The sequence below is a fragment of the Manacus vitellinus genome, unplaced genomic scaffold (assembly GCF_001715985.3).
Source record: "Manacus vitellinus isolate BGI_N305 unplaced genomic scaffold, ASM171598v3 scaffold_29_pilon, whole genome shotgun sequence".
NCBI lineage: Eukaryota > Metazoa > Chordata > Aves > Passeriformes > Pipridae > Manacus > Manacus vitellinus.
The window spans coordinates 2,195,067-2,213,693 of record NW_021940207.1 but is presented as its reverse complement, the minus strand read 5'-3'; the positions used below and the strand labels follow the sequence as shown (position 1 = coordinate 2,213,693).

Here is an 18,627-nt window from a genome sequence, read left to right as displayed (position 1 = left end):
TCAACCATATGCATCTATCCAAAGACTTTTTTCAAACATGTTCTGAGAGCTACAGTTCTCAGAACTACTGCAGTTTGAACACTGAACAGATCTACAAAATTTATAAAGCTGTTGTGCAGAACTTCCTTGCCACTGTGACCTTCTTGGGTGTTTTATTTAAGCCTTGTAGAATTCATTCTCAGTAGCAGTTTAGATGTTAAAAAGTCAGAAAACTACAAACATTCTTTCTCTTCTCCTCAAGAGCTGTCCTGCTCAGTCTAAACGTGTCTCCAGCTGCAGTCATTTATCCTGTTATCTTGATGGCAGGTGGATAACCTTAGTGTCATTCTGGTGACCACACAAAGTTTATTTAGATAAACTCAGAAGTTTATTTGCAGTATAAACAGGCTATGATGAGAACCAACCAACCCCAGCAGCCCACTTGTTCTGTTTACTTAGCTATTGCTCCTGAAAAACAGAAGAGGTGACTAAAACCCTGTCAGGCACTTCTTTTCCACTTGGCTTTTAAAGAGCCTTCTAATTCAGGTGGCCTTTTTCATCCAATTATGAAACCTTTCATTGTACTAGCACTCTGCTGTAGTTTTTTCTGCAGCAGAGCCATCCCTCTTCCATATGAATTTTCGGACTGTGATGATCCTGATGTCTTTAGAGCTGTCGACGCTGCACTGCAGAAGTACAATGGAGACAGAGCAACTGGTAATCAATTTGCTCTATATGTGGTGATGGAAGCCAAGAGAACTGTAAGTAGACTTTGCAAAAAAAAAAAAAAGTTGGGGTTGTTTATGCAGTGTGAATCAGTGTATCTCCATCTCATTTGTAAGGGGGCAAGTATGACAGCACAGTGTATTCCAAAAACGTTTTAAAAAATCAAAGTGACTCGCACAGTAAGATACTCGTTCCCATGACAAGCAGGGATGTATATTATGTTCTTATCAACAGAACTATGTGTGCTGGTGAATTGCTTACTAATACAAGGACTAAAGAATAGGAAATTTCTATCACTAATACAATTTGTCTTACTAATCCGCTCTGTTTTCTCCTTTCTTTGCTGGGAATTCCATTCCTTTCCATCATCACTAAGGTTTTCAGATCAATGGCAAAAACCCACTTACTAAAAACATTAATATAATTATAATCTTGACTTGGCAAGAGCAGGTGTCACACATAAAAAAGAACTACCTGTTAAAGTTTGGCAATACTCTGAACTGTTTGTGAATATTATTTGATTGACACCTGTCCTAAGTCAAAGATGTAACTAACAGCACTAGGTGGTATTTTAGTCAAACAGGGTGACAGCTAAAATTACAGGAAAAAAAAGAATGCAACATGATCCTTTGCCTGGAGTCCTTCTGTATAGCTTTAATCTAACAAAAGAGTATTTACCTCTGAGAAGCATACAAAGATGGTATTACCATAATAATGACAAGCATTACTTTACTTGAAAATAACATTAGCATTTTTTTCTACTGGATTGGATTTTCAGATGTAAACCACAAGAAACCCAGTGTCAGAGAGAATATTTTGCAGCTCATAAGACACTCTTAACCAGATAGCAATTGACCTCAGAAAGGGGACGTGCATTCCTTGCCTTACAGCAAACTACCAACATCTCCTGGCACCTGCCCTCTGCTGTTCCTGTTTACACACTGGGGAGATTTAAGCGTGTGGAGACAAAGACTAAAATCAGGAAATCCTTTATACAATTAATATTAAAAAAATGGTCTTACTGTTTTCACTGAACTACACATATCTTTAACAATAGCCAAATGCAAACATCTCTGTATCAGAGCTGTAATACCACCTTCTTTTTGCTGATGTTCCCAAAGGAGTTTCAGTATTTTATCTTGAATAATGTTGTATTTTTAAGAATACATATTTATTGCAATTATTATTCATCGTTCCTTCTCTAGATATCCATCTTTCCTTCTCTTAAAAGATCTGAAGTGGAAATCAACTATTACTTTGAATCATTGATTCGATTATGATGTTAAGTAAAAAACAGAGAAAAGGAATCTGCAATTGAAATTTCCTTATACTTGAGATTCTTTTTCTAAAAAGAGTATAGATTTTACTCTTTGCTAGTCTCACAATGTCGAATGCATTAATTAAATAGCTGGTTATTACATATTCATGTACATTCATTATTGATATGGTAATAAAACATAAAAGCTGACTAGTGAAAGACTAAACCTGCCCCAGTTAAAGGCATAGCTGTTCATAATAATAACGAAATAAACCAATAGCAAATAACATACAGAAACAATGTCTTTTCTTATGTATTTTGTTTACTCACTGAGCTGATTTATTGCAGATTTAGAACACTGCAACAGAGAACAGAATTTGGCTCTTTTTAAGTCCCAGATAATATAATCTGATGCAGCTCCATAAATGTCAATTTCTTCCTGCTGAGGATTAAGTCTATTATATTTTTAGAGCCCTTTTTATCCTTTTTTACAACCTGCAACCATTATATCAGGTACTTGTACACTTCTTCGTAGCTGTAGCAATACATAACAGGAATTGAGAGAAGGCAGAATATAAGTCTGTGTCTCCATCAGTGTAAATCCAGTATATGCCACCCACGCCAGCTCAGCTTCATTTTCTTGGTACCACTAAGGCAAGAATTATCATTTAATTCTCCCAGCAGAGACAGAGAATAATAACTGGTTATTTAAGAATAACCAGTGCTAAAGTACAGCAACTGCCTGTTTGTATTTGAAAAGTCACATTGGCAGAGCATTTTTAGTGGCTGTAAAAGATTAGTAACTTCGGACTTCATACCTTCTCTAACAGATGAACCACAAACTTTCGTGTGCCACTGTCACCTGTAGACACAGGCCCACTACTTGATTTATGGCAAGGAGAAAATGCCCACTACTGATTTATCAACTTCTGAAATACTTCCACTGGCCAGGCCAAACCCTGCTTAATACTTTTAATTTCATCTTATGTGATTCCTGAGGCTGCCTCCACTGCAGCTCAGCCTTCAGCGCCTACAGAAAACCGCAGGCACTGCCAAAGGCTGTCTCCAGAGCACGTGCCCTCCTCGCCCCTTCCCGCAGGCAGGGCAGCTGAAGTTCCCCGGCACCAGCAAGGAAAGGCCGTCTGGGCACTGCCAGGCTGCCTGAGGGCTGCTGGCTGCTGTGCCTGGGCTGCCAGTGGAGCTGCACAGAAGGAAAGTAGACAGATCTGGGAGGAGGCCAAGAGTGAGAGTGAGGGAGTCAGACAGGAGCACAGTCCAAGCTGGTGATTATGCTAACTATCCAAACAGCCACCCAAACTGGCTTTTTTGGAGTACATTTGAATGAGATTATAAAACCTAAACACTTCTTCCTGGTTCTAAAACCTTTGGTACTACAAGTTAAAATGAAGGTAGTTGAGCATATTGTATCGATTATATCAACATATTGCTATTGTAGGTAAGGGCTAAGTAATATAATTAGATAAGTTAATATTTGAAGTACCCTGATCTGGGAGACCAGCAGCCAATATGAAAACATACTATAAAATACAAGGTAACCAATGAATAGTATTTACTTTTTGGAGCTCTTATCTTTTCACTTGATTTATTACTATGCAAATGATGACATGTATATTGTTCTAATCCAGGCAGGTCCTGACCCGCAATTCTACATGAAATACCGAATACTTGAAACTTCTTGTGCCATTGAGGAAAACAAATCCTGGCAACACTGTCATTACAAACCATCTGCAGAGGCTGTAAGTATCTGTTCTTCTTACAAGTTCTCTGTACAGAAACATCAGTATAATGACCAGGAATGTAATTGCTTGGGGGAAAATACAGTAGAAAAATTAACTTTTTTAGCTGTGGTGCTTTTGAAAGCTTATATGACTAAAGTGCAGTACAGAAATGTTTAAAATTCAAAAGTTAACCATTACAATAATGATTTTTCCTTTACAATCCTGAATATATGCAGAAAGGAACATTTCAGCGCTTCAATATGAAGGTTGACAATAAACCCAACATAAGATACGTGCACACATGAGAGAGCAAGGGCTGTAAAACTTTCTGTTAATTATGTATAATGGAAACTTGCACAACCAAATGCTGACATGGAAGCCACTATAGCAGAAAATTTGGCAGAGGGCTTTCAGCTGTGTAAAGCAGGCCTAGCTCGTGCTCCCAGAGATCAATCAGTAGAAGGTACAACAGGGGGACACACACTGCAGGAACACTGCATGTTCCCAGTAGAAGGTACTGTTATTTCACACAGTTCACAGGATGATTAATATTATTTGAATCTATATGAAATGTCATGGTCATTGCTGCATGTCTTGTACTAGCAAAGAGGAAATTGGGTAAATATTTTATACAGTCTTTGTTCAAGAGGATGTGTTAATTTCCATTATTCTGATTGTAAATTCTTCAGTTAATCAATACACATCATACAAACACAAAGCAATCTTTCAAGTTATCTGCTCAGTTCATCCCCTACTTTCCTCACAATCAAAAAAACTGGTCCTTTTCCAGGAAAAAAAGAGCAAATTAGACACTACTACAAATGTACACATCAATCCCTTGCCAGAATCTGTTTGCAACTGTCAGCTGTCCTCAACTAGAGGAATATATAGCACTGTATTTTCCTCAGCAAGTTTAAGGCAGTTGTTGCCATATGTTTTTGCAGCAAACAGGAGAATGCACAGCTCGAGTTCACATGAATGATGCCGAAAAAACAAGTAATGTTTCACAAGACTGCAAAATTTTCTCAGGTATGTAAATATTTGGGACAGTATTCCACAAATACACTGACAAATAAGAATGGAATAAATATAATGCTGAGACTTTCAGGTAATTTTAAAGGTAGCAGTTCCTTATCATTCTATTCAGGCATTTATAAAGAATTTTTCATAAGCAATTACACGCTAAGGACAGAATTTCACTTCACTGTTATACACATGTAGACTAAGCCAGTGAAGCATTGGCAGTTTCTGTCCAGGGTAATAAAAATGAGCATGTGTGTGTAGTAACTTTCTTCAAGCACTGAAATTATACCAAGTTAAAATGAATTTGCTTAAGACCAAAAGCATCCCAGTAACTTAAGAGACTAGATACAACTTGTCACACTTAAAATTTCTGTCCTTACTTGTTTACATATAAAATTGTGCCAGGAATAATTAGAAAAAAAAATTTTGTATGACAAAATTGCACCTCAATTTTCTCCAAACTAAAAATGAGTATTTCTGTTAAAGTTTACCAAAACAAATACTTACTTCAACCAAGAAAAAAACCCTGAAATTTCATTTACAAAATAAAAATCTAGCAGTGAGGTAATTATATGAGACACTGTGATATCTTTTAGACCTTAACAATAAGCATTACTACATTTCTAACCTATAAGATATTCACATATGACTATTATATTCACATAGAAATTTCCTTTATTAAAAAGAGATCACAGTGTTTTAAAACTTTGCAACTGAGAGCTCTATGCCTAGTGTTCTCAAAGACATATCCAAACTCGTTTTAAAACATCCATCTGTCTATTAACTACAAAAGTATTTACCATGATTTCTGAGATGTTTGGCAATTTATATTTGTTTTTTTTTTTGTAAAGCCAAAAATGGCTTTACCTACAGCCAGTGTACTTCTAGGAACTGCAGTACCCGAACTCCATGTTCTACCGCTTTTGTAAGGCAATGGTGACATCTAGTTGCCAGTAAAAGAATGCACGGGAAATTTGCATTTGAATCTTTGCTTAGAAAGCACTAAGAAACATACATAAATTAAATGAATCATGTATTCAGCCTAAGAAGCTCATCTCTTCTTACCAAGTTGTAGCAACTCTAAAAAAAGAACACACATTTGTTCAGCACTGTCCTTATGAAAGTGCCCAGACCACGTCGGTCTAGAACTGGGTGTGCTCTTGGTTTATTATCTCCTTTGTGACTACTTACTGAAAACATGGTCACACTTTTCCATAACATGTATATATTTGCCATTACGGAGTCAAAATAAGTGATGCTAGAAATACTAAGGGCCAGAGTTTGTTCATGTACCCCTCAGAGAGTTAAGACTAAATATTACTGCTTGCACTGAGATATTCCAAATGTACAGAGGAGCCAAACCAGATCCAAAGGATTCAAAAAGAAAGAGTAAAACAACAGATCCTGACGGGTGAGGAATTTCCCCACCATATTAGATACCACACTGTTCAGCCTTTTTGGTGAAACAGTTTGATCTAACTGACCCTGGACTAGTTTCCTGGCTGGTGCAAGCTGGCGTAACTTCATTAAAGCCAGTTTGTGCCAGCTGAAGATCAGGCACACAAATTTTACTTCAATTCCACAGAGACCACATATTGTCCCACTTTCATTCTCAAGCTCACTGAATCGTGAAATTAATTTATGTACTGAACTATAAAATTAATTTATGAAAATCCAATCCATGATTACTAGAAAGGAAAGAGAGTTAATAGGATTAGTAGTAGGAAACAGAAGTTTGAGCATCCCTGTCAAGCTTGTGTTTCCACAGCCAAGCCAGCTGGTTAAACCTGAAGGTAACACCAAGTGGTACCTGGCAGCCACAGTGACTAGCAGGGGCACTAGAATAGTCCCAAGGGCACTCAGAGTCAGAACAGTTCACATGGCTGAGCCAAAACGCTCCTGCTGAAGTCCCCATCCCCAAATACTGTGAGGACAGCGAGCAGCTGCCACTGTGGGTGAGCTTTGAAGAACCCAAAGAACATCCCCTTCAAGTTGTAGCCTCCACTGGCTCTTCCCTGACTGAACGAAATGACCCTTCCTTAATGGTGCCAAAAGTACTTGCAAGGTTTTTCTAAGATTCAACAATTGCTCAAATGGAGTTCACTGCTGAAACCACGCCTGGATCCCAATGCCACGGATGGACTCTGCCACCACAAACCAGAGCATGTTTCTAAATACAACAAACGTCTTTGCAGACCTTGAAACAGGAATGTGGGGGTTGCTCATCACACCAGTTAGAAGCAGGAAAGGTTCTTGCTCGTTCCCAGGTAGGAAAAATTAAATTCCAAAGCTGTTTTACATGAAGTCCTATATTTTTTGGTTTGTTTCTTTTCCAGATGTGTCAAAGATAAGAATTACTCAGGTTCCATGTCTTGGATGCTACCATCCTATATCAAGTGACAGTTCACAAGTGTCAGAAATTCTGCAAAAAGCCATTCAAAAATTTAATAAGGAGGGTGATGAGCCTGCCCTTTTCAAGCTTGTGGAAATAAAACAAGCCAAAAGACAGGTTTGTGCATTATTTTTCTCTATATTTTACCAAAAAAGCAACCCAAAGCAGGTACCTTGTTTGTTTTGTGTACTTTTCTGATATTAAGGTGGCTTATATTTCATAATAAAGCATAGAAAATGCACATAAAGTGTAGACTCTATAAATCATTATCTTCCTTTACAAGGAATCATTAATGGTTACCAACTGGATTTTCAGAGCTGACAAGTGATAGTACATGCATTTTTTTCTTTATCTGCAGTTGCATCTAACTGGTGTTTAGCACCAGTTTATTTGCATTCAGTGCTGACATATGCACCTTGTGCCATCTCAGATGCTCCTGGGCACTTCACTTGGCCTCTTCCCGAGGCTCCAGCAGGAGCAGATCTCTTCTGGGGTCTGTGCCAAAGCTGCCAGCCTGCACAGATGTCTCACATACTCTACAGCCTCTCAAACAGCAGCAGGCATCTATGTTTTTGCAAGGCAGTAGGGCCCATATGTCAGCAGCTGCTATACACTATAGGGTGGGTAAACACCACATAGGAAAAAAGGGAAGAAAACCAAAAAGCCAGAATGCCACTCACAGAAACATTTCTGCATGCAGGAATATCTGATTTGCTAGAAATAACTGCTTGAGTTGTAGAAGTTCTGTGTCATCTTGTATTCCATGCAACAATTCCTTCCCTGTGAATGGTTCTCCTATGGACTGGAGTGACATTGCTAGAAAGTAAATTTTCTTATTTAGTTTTTAACGAGTGTATAACCTGACACCAAGTACAGACCCTTTTCTTTGAATGTGTATGTATTAGTCAAAAAGCATCTTCTGGTCTCATGTCAGTTTGACCCATGACTTAATTCAGACTTGTCCTCTTTATATTTACTGAGGGCAGTGATCCTCTTTGCTGAAAGACAAACTTGCACAACATTTAAGCCACATGACAAAATCTCACAGACAGACTGCAATCCAGCAGCTGGAAAGAGAACCATCATGTCACCTCTGGCCAACAGACATGAGTCAGAGCCCTCCACTTCAATTGATCTGGGACGGAAAGTTCCTATATTCGATTATTTCTCCTTTCTAACCCAGTGTTACCTGACCCAACACTAGATATGGAGAGATTTCATGGGTGAGAAGTAGTAGCCACAGTGAGGAAAACGGAACAGCTTCCTGGAGGGAAATTTTTAAAAAGGCTCACAAACCTGGACAGAACAGTGTGTGGGAGCAGGCAAAGCCTGGGACAGACACAGTTATGGGTAGATGATAAATGCAGGACACTCAACAACAAATGATGTCAGCAGCATAAAGTTACATTATTCAGATACTGTTTTACTGTGTCCCACGCTCAGGAATGCGGGACTTGCCAGACTGTATTAGTGTAGTCATCTATCTAGACCAGCTTCCTGTCACTGGGAGTAATAAGTAACAGTTACTTTGGAGGAGAGTGCAAGAAACCCAGCAGGATGAGGCTGTAGGTTTTCCAGGAAAAGTGAAAACCAAATACAAAGTGCACTTCTCACATATGCAGGACTTAGTTTACTTTTTGTATCACAAGGACAAAAATATTTTTGCTGTCCATGGACACTTTATGGTCAGTGGTTGCAAAGTGATTTGATGGGAAAGCACTAGAAGAATAGTTTTGCCTTCTTTGCTAATCACATTTAATAGTTTAACTTGCAATTTGGTATTGGTTTAAATCAGGTATAACCAAAATATCTCTTCCAGGTGGTAGCTGGATGGATTTACAAAATTGAATATGAAATTGAGGAGACAAATTGCTCCAAAGACCAATTTCCAGATTTAACTCCAGAGTGCAGAATCACTTCTAGAGGTGTAAGTAATCTTCAAAACCTGTTTATCGAGAAAATATCAGATCAACAAATAATCATTGAGATGCGACTTAAGAAAATATTTATAGTCTTGCTTCACTTTGTGAATGAAGTTTAAATCCAGTCTTATACATAACTATTTATGCAATTAGAACATCCATGTTTTCTCCTGAATCAGTGACTAAGAGGATCACTGAAATGTTTACAGATTACTCTACAGAATCTAAACAGTTTTACACAAATAATAAATCCCTTGAGAAGTTCCTATCCAGATATTCAAGGAGTTACTCATATACAACCCAAGAAGCGATAATTAAAATTAGCACCATTTTTCCAGTTTAAGACATATTTTCTAAGAGAAGTAAGTAGCTCAATTATTACTCAACCTCTACCACAGTCCAAATAAGAGAACTTCAAAAGAAAATTCTAAACAAATATACATAATCTAGCTAAACAGTGCTGCAAAAACAAGTCCTCTCTCAGTTTCTCTGACCTGGAACTGAAGTAGCTGTACCAAAAATAGAGGCTTCCTCTCTTAACTGACCTCCCTGAATCAGCTCACAAGGGGATCAGACAAACAATTCTGCAAACACAAGGCAGAGGGCAGGAATGCAGTCACAATGAGCAGTGGTGGTGAACGGGAGGGGACTGACTGGCATCTGTTTCAGCTGTTGTGGAACTGCACTACTGAGGGTTACATTCAAGAGCCTCTCCTGTTCCACAATTACTCCTTGTACATTTGGAGAATGTTTCATACCTCTTGATCAAAAAGGGAAAGAATGACAACACTGTGGTAAATAACAGAAGTGTGAGAACCAGACTAGCTGAAGCAAATCCCTGCATTACCCTCATTTGCCCTTAAACCTTAAGCAACTTACTTAATCTGCTTGAGTCTGAGTTTCCCAGCTGTCACCTACAGGTGATGACTTCTGTCACCTCACCTACTGCAGGAGTTCTCCCTCACTCACATACTGCTTTGGTAACCTAGGGTTTGTGGGATTAGATCATTAGCACTTATCCCCTGAACTGTTAAGCAGCCTTGCTAATAGATCATTGACAGATATTATTAGACTACCATATTCCACTAATATTCCATACCTTGAAATGACCAAATTCCATGGAAGCTGTTTTGTACCTTTATTTAGCTCAGTACTATGCATTTTTAAATGGGACAACCAGAACTGCACCCTGTATTCAACACACATGTGAACCACTGAGCTATACTGGGATATAATGTCAGTCTCTTTAACCCAGATAATAAGTCTTGACATTATTTTTTATTATTTTTTCTAAACCACCACTAAGTAGACTTTTTTATGGATTACATTTTCAAGTATCTGTAATAGCACTAAGATCTTGATCCTGAATTTTAAGCCTTCCTTCTTATTCTACAGTTAATTTGACAAAGGATTTCACCAAAACCTTTTTGAAAATCTCTGTATACTTTATCAACAAGTCTCTCTACCCGTTTTTGTTGATGCTTTTGAAGAACTCTGACAAATCTGCAAAATATTACTTCTGTTTACCACAAAAACCCCAGTCTCTCCTTAATGTATTCATTCCCTCCAGTTCTTTCCTTATTACCATTTCTAATCACTGGAATGATGGAATCAGTTTTATGGCTCTATAACCTTTTAAAGAAAGAACAGAACAATATCTGCTTCCTTCCAGCCCTAATATATCAAGGCAATTTAAAGCAAGTCACCTATCATAGTTCCTTTAGAAGACCTGAATAAATACAAGAAACTCAGTAATGTTTGATTTGATAATTGCATAATTTTCTTTTTGATCTGTACAGTTTGAGACAGAGTTCTCCATAAAATAGGATTCTGGCTTGTAAACCTCCTAATTTTTTTTCTGTAATGAATATATACAAATAGTTCATTTGGCTTCTCTTTTATGATCTTATTTTCTCCAAGTGGTCCTTTTGAATCCTGATCATTTAATGGCTCTGCAGATGTCTGTCAGGCTTCTGGTTGCCAGTATATTCAAGGAAGGAAGGAATTATTAGTAGCATGCTTGACTTATTCTGTTAGCAGGAAGGTATTAGGATGTGAATTTGTTCCTTATTTCTAAATAACAAGGAGCTGTTTTGCATTTTTTACTCCAGCGTGTAGGCAAATGTGAGGCCAAAGCATATCAGAATCTTCAGGCAGAGATTAAAGAGATCAAGAACGAATGCAAATTTCAAGGTATGTCGTAGGCACTATCAAATTTAAAAGTCCTGCAATTTTCAATGGTTTTTATTGTTATTTAGTGTTACTTTTTTCCCCATGTCATCTATCTGGGCATAGATTACCACAGCTTCAGTGGAAGCACAGCACAGGGAGCACAGTACTATTGCATGTAGTAAGTGCTGCACTCTCACCCTTGGTTTTCTTCAACACACAAATTCATTGCTGATTTCATGCACCTCTTGTTTCACCTAAATCAGGTCTTCCCATACATGTAGCTGTTCCCTCTCCATATAAGCTGGCTACCCACAGTGGGCACCCGCAATTCTTGTTTCTATGAAAGAACTGTTGTTAAATGTCCAGTGTGACAGTAGATGCTGATGCAGTGCTCTTCTAGATAACCAACATGTGTAACTGCTGATCATATAAAACTCAAAGATATTTTGGTTTCATTTCACAGACCCAAATATGAAGCATTCCAAAAGGCAGAGGTTCATAACTAACTGTTTTTCCCAGCCTTTACGTACATTGAATCTTTTGTTTCTTAGATCTGAACTCTGTTGGTCTCTTTCAGTTGAGGAACCAGTTCACCCTGCCATTTGTCCAGGCTGTCCAAGGCCTATCCCAAGAACCAGTCCAGAACTCAAGGAACTACTGAAGGTTTCTATGGAGAAGTACAATTCGGAGAGCAATGATGATTTCTACTATAAACACGGAGAAATAGAATCAGCGACAGTGCAGGTTGGCATTACAGACATGACCTCATCAGTGGTCTGAGCTGAATGGGAACTAAAGTTTGTATTTAGCTTTCAAATAATGTTTTCTTCTAAGTGTCGATACATTTGGTAACTGAAATATCCATGCAATTTCTCTTGAAAAATTTTATCCATCTTGTCTTGCATTCAAGAACTATTCAAAAATCTCCCATCCCTTGAAATTTAATTTTTTCCTTAAAACAAAATGGTTTTAAAAGCATGGGAAGAAAGTTGACGCAGAGTATTTAATTTCTTTTATCTACCCCACTTTTTACCAGCCTTTGTAATATACCTTAGACTTTCAAAGTATAAAAGATCTATTAGACAGAACTACACCCTTGATCTACCCTACCAATACTCTCTTTGTTATTTTAAGCAGTGTCCACCCTAGAGTAGGTGTAGCATCCAAGAAATGAGGCTTCTCAATTTACCTTAGAAATCTGTTATTTTATATACTCATTGTTCTGCTAATAATAGTCCATCTAGATTTAGAAAAGGATATCTGTGCATAACATAAGATAAACAGAGAAATAGAGCTGGATAAAGAGGAACAAGGAATCTGGAGGATAATATTGGTCAGCATTTGCATCTGCTTTGTTTACTGTTCCAACACATCAAAACAGAGGTTAAAGACAGAACTGAAAATAAGACGATGAAGTAGTTCAGAAAATACTTGGTCACACCAGAATTTTTCTGAATAGCTCATGTTATCTTATTAATAATAAGATAACATGCTTTTTCTTCCTTTTTTCTTCTTTCAAACTTTTTTCTCCTTTCTGACTTTCCATATTATACTGATATTAGCACGCACACATTTTTAAAATAGACTTCAGAGAGACAGAATTTCATGTTTTGCCTGCTGTCTCTGAAGCAAGATATATTATCTCAAGTACTGTGAAAAAATACTAAGAGAACTCATAGCAGGCACATTCTTGAACCCTTGCAGATTCTCTCTTTAATGAGTTTGGCAAATAGGTTCATTTTCAGCTGAGCCCATTCATCACACACTTCATTTTATACACATTCCACTTTTCTTACATCATATTTGGCTCTCTACAGTGCTATCTCTAATGATTTCATGTGTTACTAACAAAATTACTACAGGCATCAAATAAAACAAAGTCAAAATTGTGGGCCCAATATTATTCGGGTCTCTTTTGTTTCCTTCAGCTTCAATGCTGGAATTTTTGAGAGTGGGAACTGGAGTAAATAAGTTAGTTGATTAGAAGCAGATAAGTTTACTGAGAAATATTTTAATATTGTTCTTCTTAATACATGTTGGCCTAGTGGTTAGGACTTGTAGAACATAAGTAGTATAAGCCTGTAGAAAACAATCTTTCCTGTGAAGCCTTTTCAATAAAATGCTTTTAGCATAGAAAGCCTTTTTGCTACATTTTCAGGTGGTTGCAGGAAAAAATTATGAAGTAAAATTTAGAGCCCGGAAGACAAACTGCTCAAAGAAAGAGTTTGAAAACCTTAATGAAGACTGTGAGGCCACATTAGACGGTGTAAGTAATGATGATGTTGCCAACTGTAATGTTCCTAATAGACAAGTTCATTTGCACCAGAAATTGTAAACACTTCAGTAAAATCACTTCCTCAATTCTGTTACCTCTTTCAGTATACTTTTATTTCAAGAAGAGCAGCTTTCACTGTTTGTAACCCAAGTGACATATTAGGGAACTGAGTCACTCCAGCTGCAGGATCAGTGCTCACTGCAAAGCCAAAGGAACTTTCTTTTTATAATAATTAACCAAAGAAAGGAAAGGATGAGGCTGCTGAGAAATGAAATAGCTGTGATGCTCCTGAGTCTGTGGACTCACAGCTAAGGAAATCATGAGACTGGAGTGTTATCTGTGTGCAAGGGAATGGTGGCTCTGGAGTGCATGCTGCTGCTACCGGGAAAATGTGCTCCAAACACTGGAAAGGCACTGATAGGGCCAGAAACCATTGGCAAGGGAGCTCTTTGGGAAGGGGGGCTTTATCCCCCTCTCTTTTCCCACCATATGAACAGTGCTTACCTGTGAGATTTTAAAATTTGTTTGTGCAGTAGACAGTACAAAATAATAAAAAAAAAAGCCTTTATCTCTGTTTCACTTTCCCAATTTGAAGTAGGAGAAATACTATCAACAAACGATATTTCTTAGGAATATCATGAAGATTAAAGTTAGTGGTCCAAAAGTGCTGGAGATGAAAGTTCTAATTTTCAGAGCCCAATCTCAAATCCAAAGTTGAATTAAAGTGTTCACACAGGCATACTATGACCTCAAAAATAAATATCCATCGCTAAGATAGATTTCATAAATATTTGGGTAAAGTTCCAAGTATTTTAAAATATTATTAGAAAAAACATTCTTTTTTCAGGCACAACTCTCTTCCTTTGTGTCTGATGTTTTGTTGCCTTAACGTGTCGGTTTTGTTTTGTCAACAGGCATCGTTGTCGTGTGAAGCACAAATTTATGTGATCCCATGGGAGAATAAAATCATTCCAAAGCTTAACTGCTCTGAAGAACGGAGACTGGTATGATTGCTTTTCATCACCCACCATCTTAAGTAGAGCGAAGAACAAAGGCAGTCATTAAATTCTCTATTTATTCCAAATTATCCCATATTTTGGACCAAAAATAAAGGAACACATAGTTCTTTTAACAACCTCAGTAACGCCACACTTCTCCCTCTCACCCTCTAACTCGAGCACCTGTCCCATTGAAGTCAGCTTCTTCACCAGGTGAGACAGTGGCCAACAAGGTGATCACAACAACAAAGGCCACAGGACAGGGAGAATGTCCTGCCTGTTGACTGCTCCTCTGTATTGTCAGTTATGTTCTGAAGCATCAAGCCCCATCAGCTCCTTTAAATTACTACTCATACTAGGTTTGAAACTTGAAACAAAAATGTATTTGGCAACACAATAATTATACCCCACAGATTTCCAAAGCATGTGTGAACCTTTTCATATCAGTTGAGTGGCAGATCCCCTGCCACTGTTGTCAATCTCTGCCAGAGGATCTTTCAGTTTCTTCCTACTCAGCTCCACAATTAACTAGCCCTGAACATGGGGCAGTTTGAAAATCTCAGAATGGAATATAAATATTTTTATTATCAGAACTTTCTGATGATTGCCAGTTTTTTAATAAATGCAGAGATTCCCATGCTACACTGAATAAAGACAGATTAAGTTGCCCTCGTAATTAATAACTTCACTGTGCTCAGAACCCTCATAACTATGTATCCATTATGTATCAACTAATATCTTTCCTCTCTATTTTCACTACAATATTGTATCCACTTCAACTTTCAGATTTAGTTCCATCCCAAATAACTCTGATTTGCAGTTAGATAATGATCAGAGGCTTTGGTGGAGAGAAATGAAACCCATGTTGGACAGTGACTGTGCACCATGTATTCAGTCTTTGTCTTCCAGTTGAACAGTGACAGGGGAGTAGAAATTACTCAATAACAACCGAGTGTTTCATATTATCAGCTTTAATCTGTGTGTTATTTCTAGGCAGTATTCTGAAATGCATATGCCAAATCTAGAGGCAAAAAATTGAATAGTTACATTTTTATATAACAAAATGGCACAGATCTTTTGTATATTCTGCTATTGATACTACTCAGAGATGTGTTAGCCTTTAGCATAAATTGGTTTTATACATCTGAGTATTATAATCTAACAATTATGGGGACATCTAGTCCTAGAAATCAACTGTATTGTTCATAAATTAAAACCAGTACATGTGTTTTGCCCTCTATAGTATCATTCCCCTCTTTACCTGGCAGAATTTCAGTGATATAGACATTTTTCTTTTACACATACAGCTGTTAAAATATTCCAGAGTTATTTGGGAGGATATTTATGTTTGTATGCTTATCACAGAGAGAACTATTTAATTTACTTTGAAAATCTACTAAATTATTCAGGTACTACAATGGGCCAGCTTCTGAATTTTCCAAATCTGAAGCAATTGTTCTTGTTCATGTAACAAATGTGGCTATTATGGCTATGTCTTTTAGGAATTTTTTGCAAGAAGGCCTCCTGGATTCACACCTTTCCGGAGTGCTTCACCCTCACACACTGTAGAAGACAGTCAAAGTCCTGGCAAAGAAACAAAGGAAGACAATGGACAGGAGCCAGAAGGCAAAGGTGAACCTGAGCATAAACATGGGCATAAGCATGGGCATGGATGTAAAAACAATCATGAGTCTGACAAAAGGCATGGGCATGAAATTGGTTGAGGGTGCAGAATTGGCCATGGGTGTGGGCATAAAAAACACGGTAAAAATGGTAAACAAACATCCAAACCCCAAATCTTCTGGAGAGTCCAGTGAAAGGGGTTTTAATGAAAACAAAACCGTCCCATCATCCAGTGCTGAAACAGCACTGGAGCTGGTTAATCCAGGGATTGCAAGAAAGGAAACCAGTACACCTGCAGAGCCACTAATTCTTCCTGATACTTCTTTATTTAATGGGTTGCCAGATCGCCCAGAATCTCCTCACCCCAGATGTCCTGGAAAACCATGGAAACAAATTATGGATCTTCCAGACTCTCCTAGCTTTCCCAGAGAATTCACAAATGAGGATCTCTTGCCTTCTCCAGCAGAAAATGTTGATTCAGCAACAGCAAACGAAGAGGAAGACTTTGATCTCGCAGATGCTTTACAATAATTCAAACATTGTAGGATCCTTTTCAGAAATGATACATAGAAAAAAAAAAATAGTGCCTTTTGAAATGTATAAAATGTGAAGAGGCAAAAGCTCCTATTCTGTTAACTGAAAGACTCAAGTAGGTCAGCAGCACTTCTGGGGACCTAAGACCATATGGCAATACTGTGTATCTGCATATATTTGCAAATATGTAAATCAGTGTAACTCATCTGCCTCAAGTTGCTATAAGCACAAAGTGAATCACTGCATCAAATCTCACTGTATTATATTTAAAAGAATGGCAGAAAGAATTTTGCAGATTACGTGAAGATTCTCAACCAAATATGGGTAAAACAAAAGCAAGACAACAGAGAGCAAGGGAGCCTCTTCATATATATGAAATAATATTTCTCTGATTTACTGGAGTGAAATAAAGACCAAAATAAAACAAAGGAACCTGTTTTACCTGTCAATTTCTTTAAACAAATTAATATTGCCACCAGTCTATCACTAGCAGGTTGGATAACATGGACAGCTGAGAGAATCCTAAATAAAGCACTTTTGTTATTCCCTATACATATTATGTTAACTACACAGTAGAAGCGCTATGATTGACAGATTTTCATGTGGCAGAAGGGCACAAATATTACAGATCAGACAACAAAATTACAAACTCTTGAGACACCTAAAATTTGTTTGCCTTCTTCCATTATTAGGTTGTGCATAATTTTGAGACTGGACTGAATTTTCTATTCTGGATATCTTCCAAAGGTTCATGGTTTTGTGGGACACATTAGCTAAAAAGCATTGAATATTTCTTGCAAATTAAAACATGTTTTCCCTCTGTATGGACCCAATAACTTATTCAGCTGAAAAAAATATAATACGCAGCAATAAACAAATTAATACTATAATTCCCAGATCAGTTCACCAGTTTGAGCCACTACTTGGTCCCATAAAAGATTATTGACAGGGTAAGGTGCTACAAGTGGTAACATTTCACTGATGTTGAAAAAGACCATATTGCTTGAAAGCACAGAATAAGTATAATCCAACACAGCTGCAATTCCCTGAAGTTGCTCATCCCAACTCCTGGAATTCTGTGGCATCAAGACTATATATTCAACAGCTGGGAATGGGTCCTTCATTTGTGTGCTGTGCTTCTATGGCCACCACCTCCCTGGTGAGGAAGAACTAGACAAGTGAAGTCCATTCAGAGAATGCAAACTGATGGATGAACAGGATCAGGAGGTCTTGGCACAACAGGTCCAGGATGATCTTGAAAGAGAAGTAGCTACAAGGAATGGTCAGAAGACACAGAAGTGGAAAGGACAGAAGCAGGGTGGAATGATATGGACAGGGTGAAAAGAACAAAAGAAAACAGCAAATGAGTGGCAAAAATTGAAACAGACTGAATGGGATGGAGAAGTGGGTGAAGGCACAATGGCCAAGGAGCTAAAAAGGACAGGAACTGAAGAAGGGAGGTAAGAACAAAAGTAAAATGCAAGAGACATGCAGGAGGGTCTCTCTGAATTGTGGCAGGGCAGTCCCCAACACATCACAGAACTGAACTCATGCTGCCTTGAATCTAAACATTCCCTGGTAGTGTAGGCACACCTCCCCTCTCTGGTGCCTTGTTTCTTTTTTTCTAATTGCATTAAAAGCTTTGGTGAAATGTATTGAAAAAGTCATGAATTTCAAAATTAGAAATGGTCCCTGTGAATATAAACTCAGCCTGGTTATGTGCATCTAAAAGTTTTGGGTTTTTTTCACAGTATAACTGGCTGCCATATAGACAGACAGACATCTGTCATGACTGGTGATACAAAATCAGAACCACTGTACTTCCTTTCTTTCTGAAAACTAAGTCACCAATCTTTCAGAAGTCACACAACTTAGCTGGAGCCCCATTTTAGAGAAAGATACAAAAATAATAAATCCTGGATCAATCACTTATCAAATCCAGCATTTCTTCCCATTTCTTTCCTTCCAGAATAAAATGCAAACTCT

General features: G+C 37.8%; 1 protein-coding gene across 1 annotated transcript; it reads left to right on the top strand.

Moving 5' to 3' along the window:
- Positions 1–426: 426 nt before the first annotated feature.
- KNG1 (kininogen 1) lies at positions 427–17,070 on the top strand. The gene is made up of 11 exons (XM_018074840.2): positions 427–740; positions 3,610–3,720; positions 4,647–4,731; positions 7,062–7,234; positions 8,937–9,044; positions 11,151–11,232; positions 11,789–11,955; positions 13,370–13,477; positions 14,401–14,490; positions 15,987–16,116; positions 16,451–17,070. The coding sequence occupies exons 1-11, from the start codon at positions 546–548 to the stop codon at positions 16,636–16,638; spliced, it is 1,437 nt and encodes a 478-aa protein (XP_017930329.1). The 5' UTR covers positions 427–545; the 3' UTR covers positions 16,639–17,070.
- Positions 17,071–18,627: the final 1,557 nt, after the last annotated feature.

Coding starts and splice junctions, on each gene's coding strand:
- KNG1 (XM_018074840.2), top strand. CDS start 546: ATGAAACCTTTCATTGTACTAGCACTCTGCTGTAGTTTTTTCTGCAGC. Junction 11,233..11,788: donor GAACGAATGCAAATTTCAAG/GTATGTCGTAGG, acceptor GGTCTCTTTCAG/TTGAGGAACCAGTTCACCCT. Junction 16,117..16,450: donor ACAGGAGCCAGAAGGCAAAG/GTGAACCTGAGC, acceptor ATGGGTTGCCAG/ATCGCCCAGAATCTCCTCAC.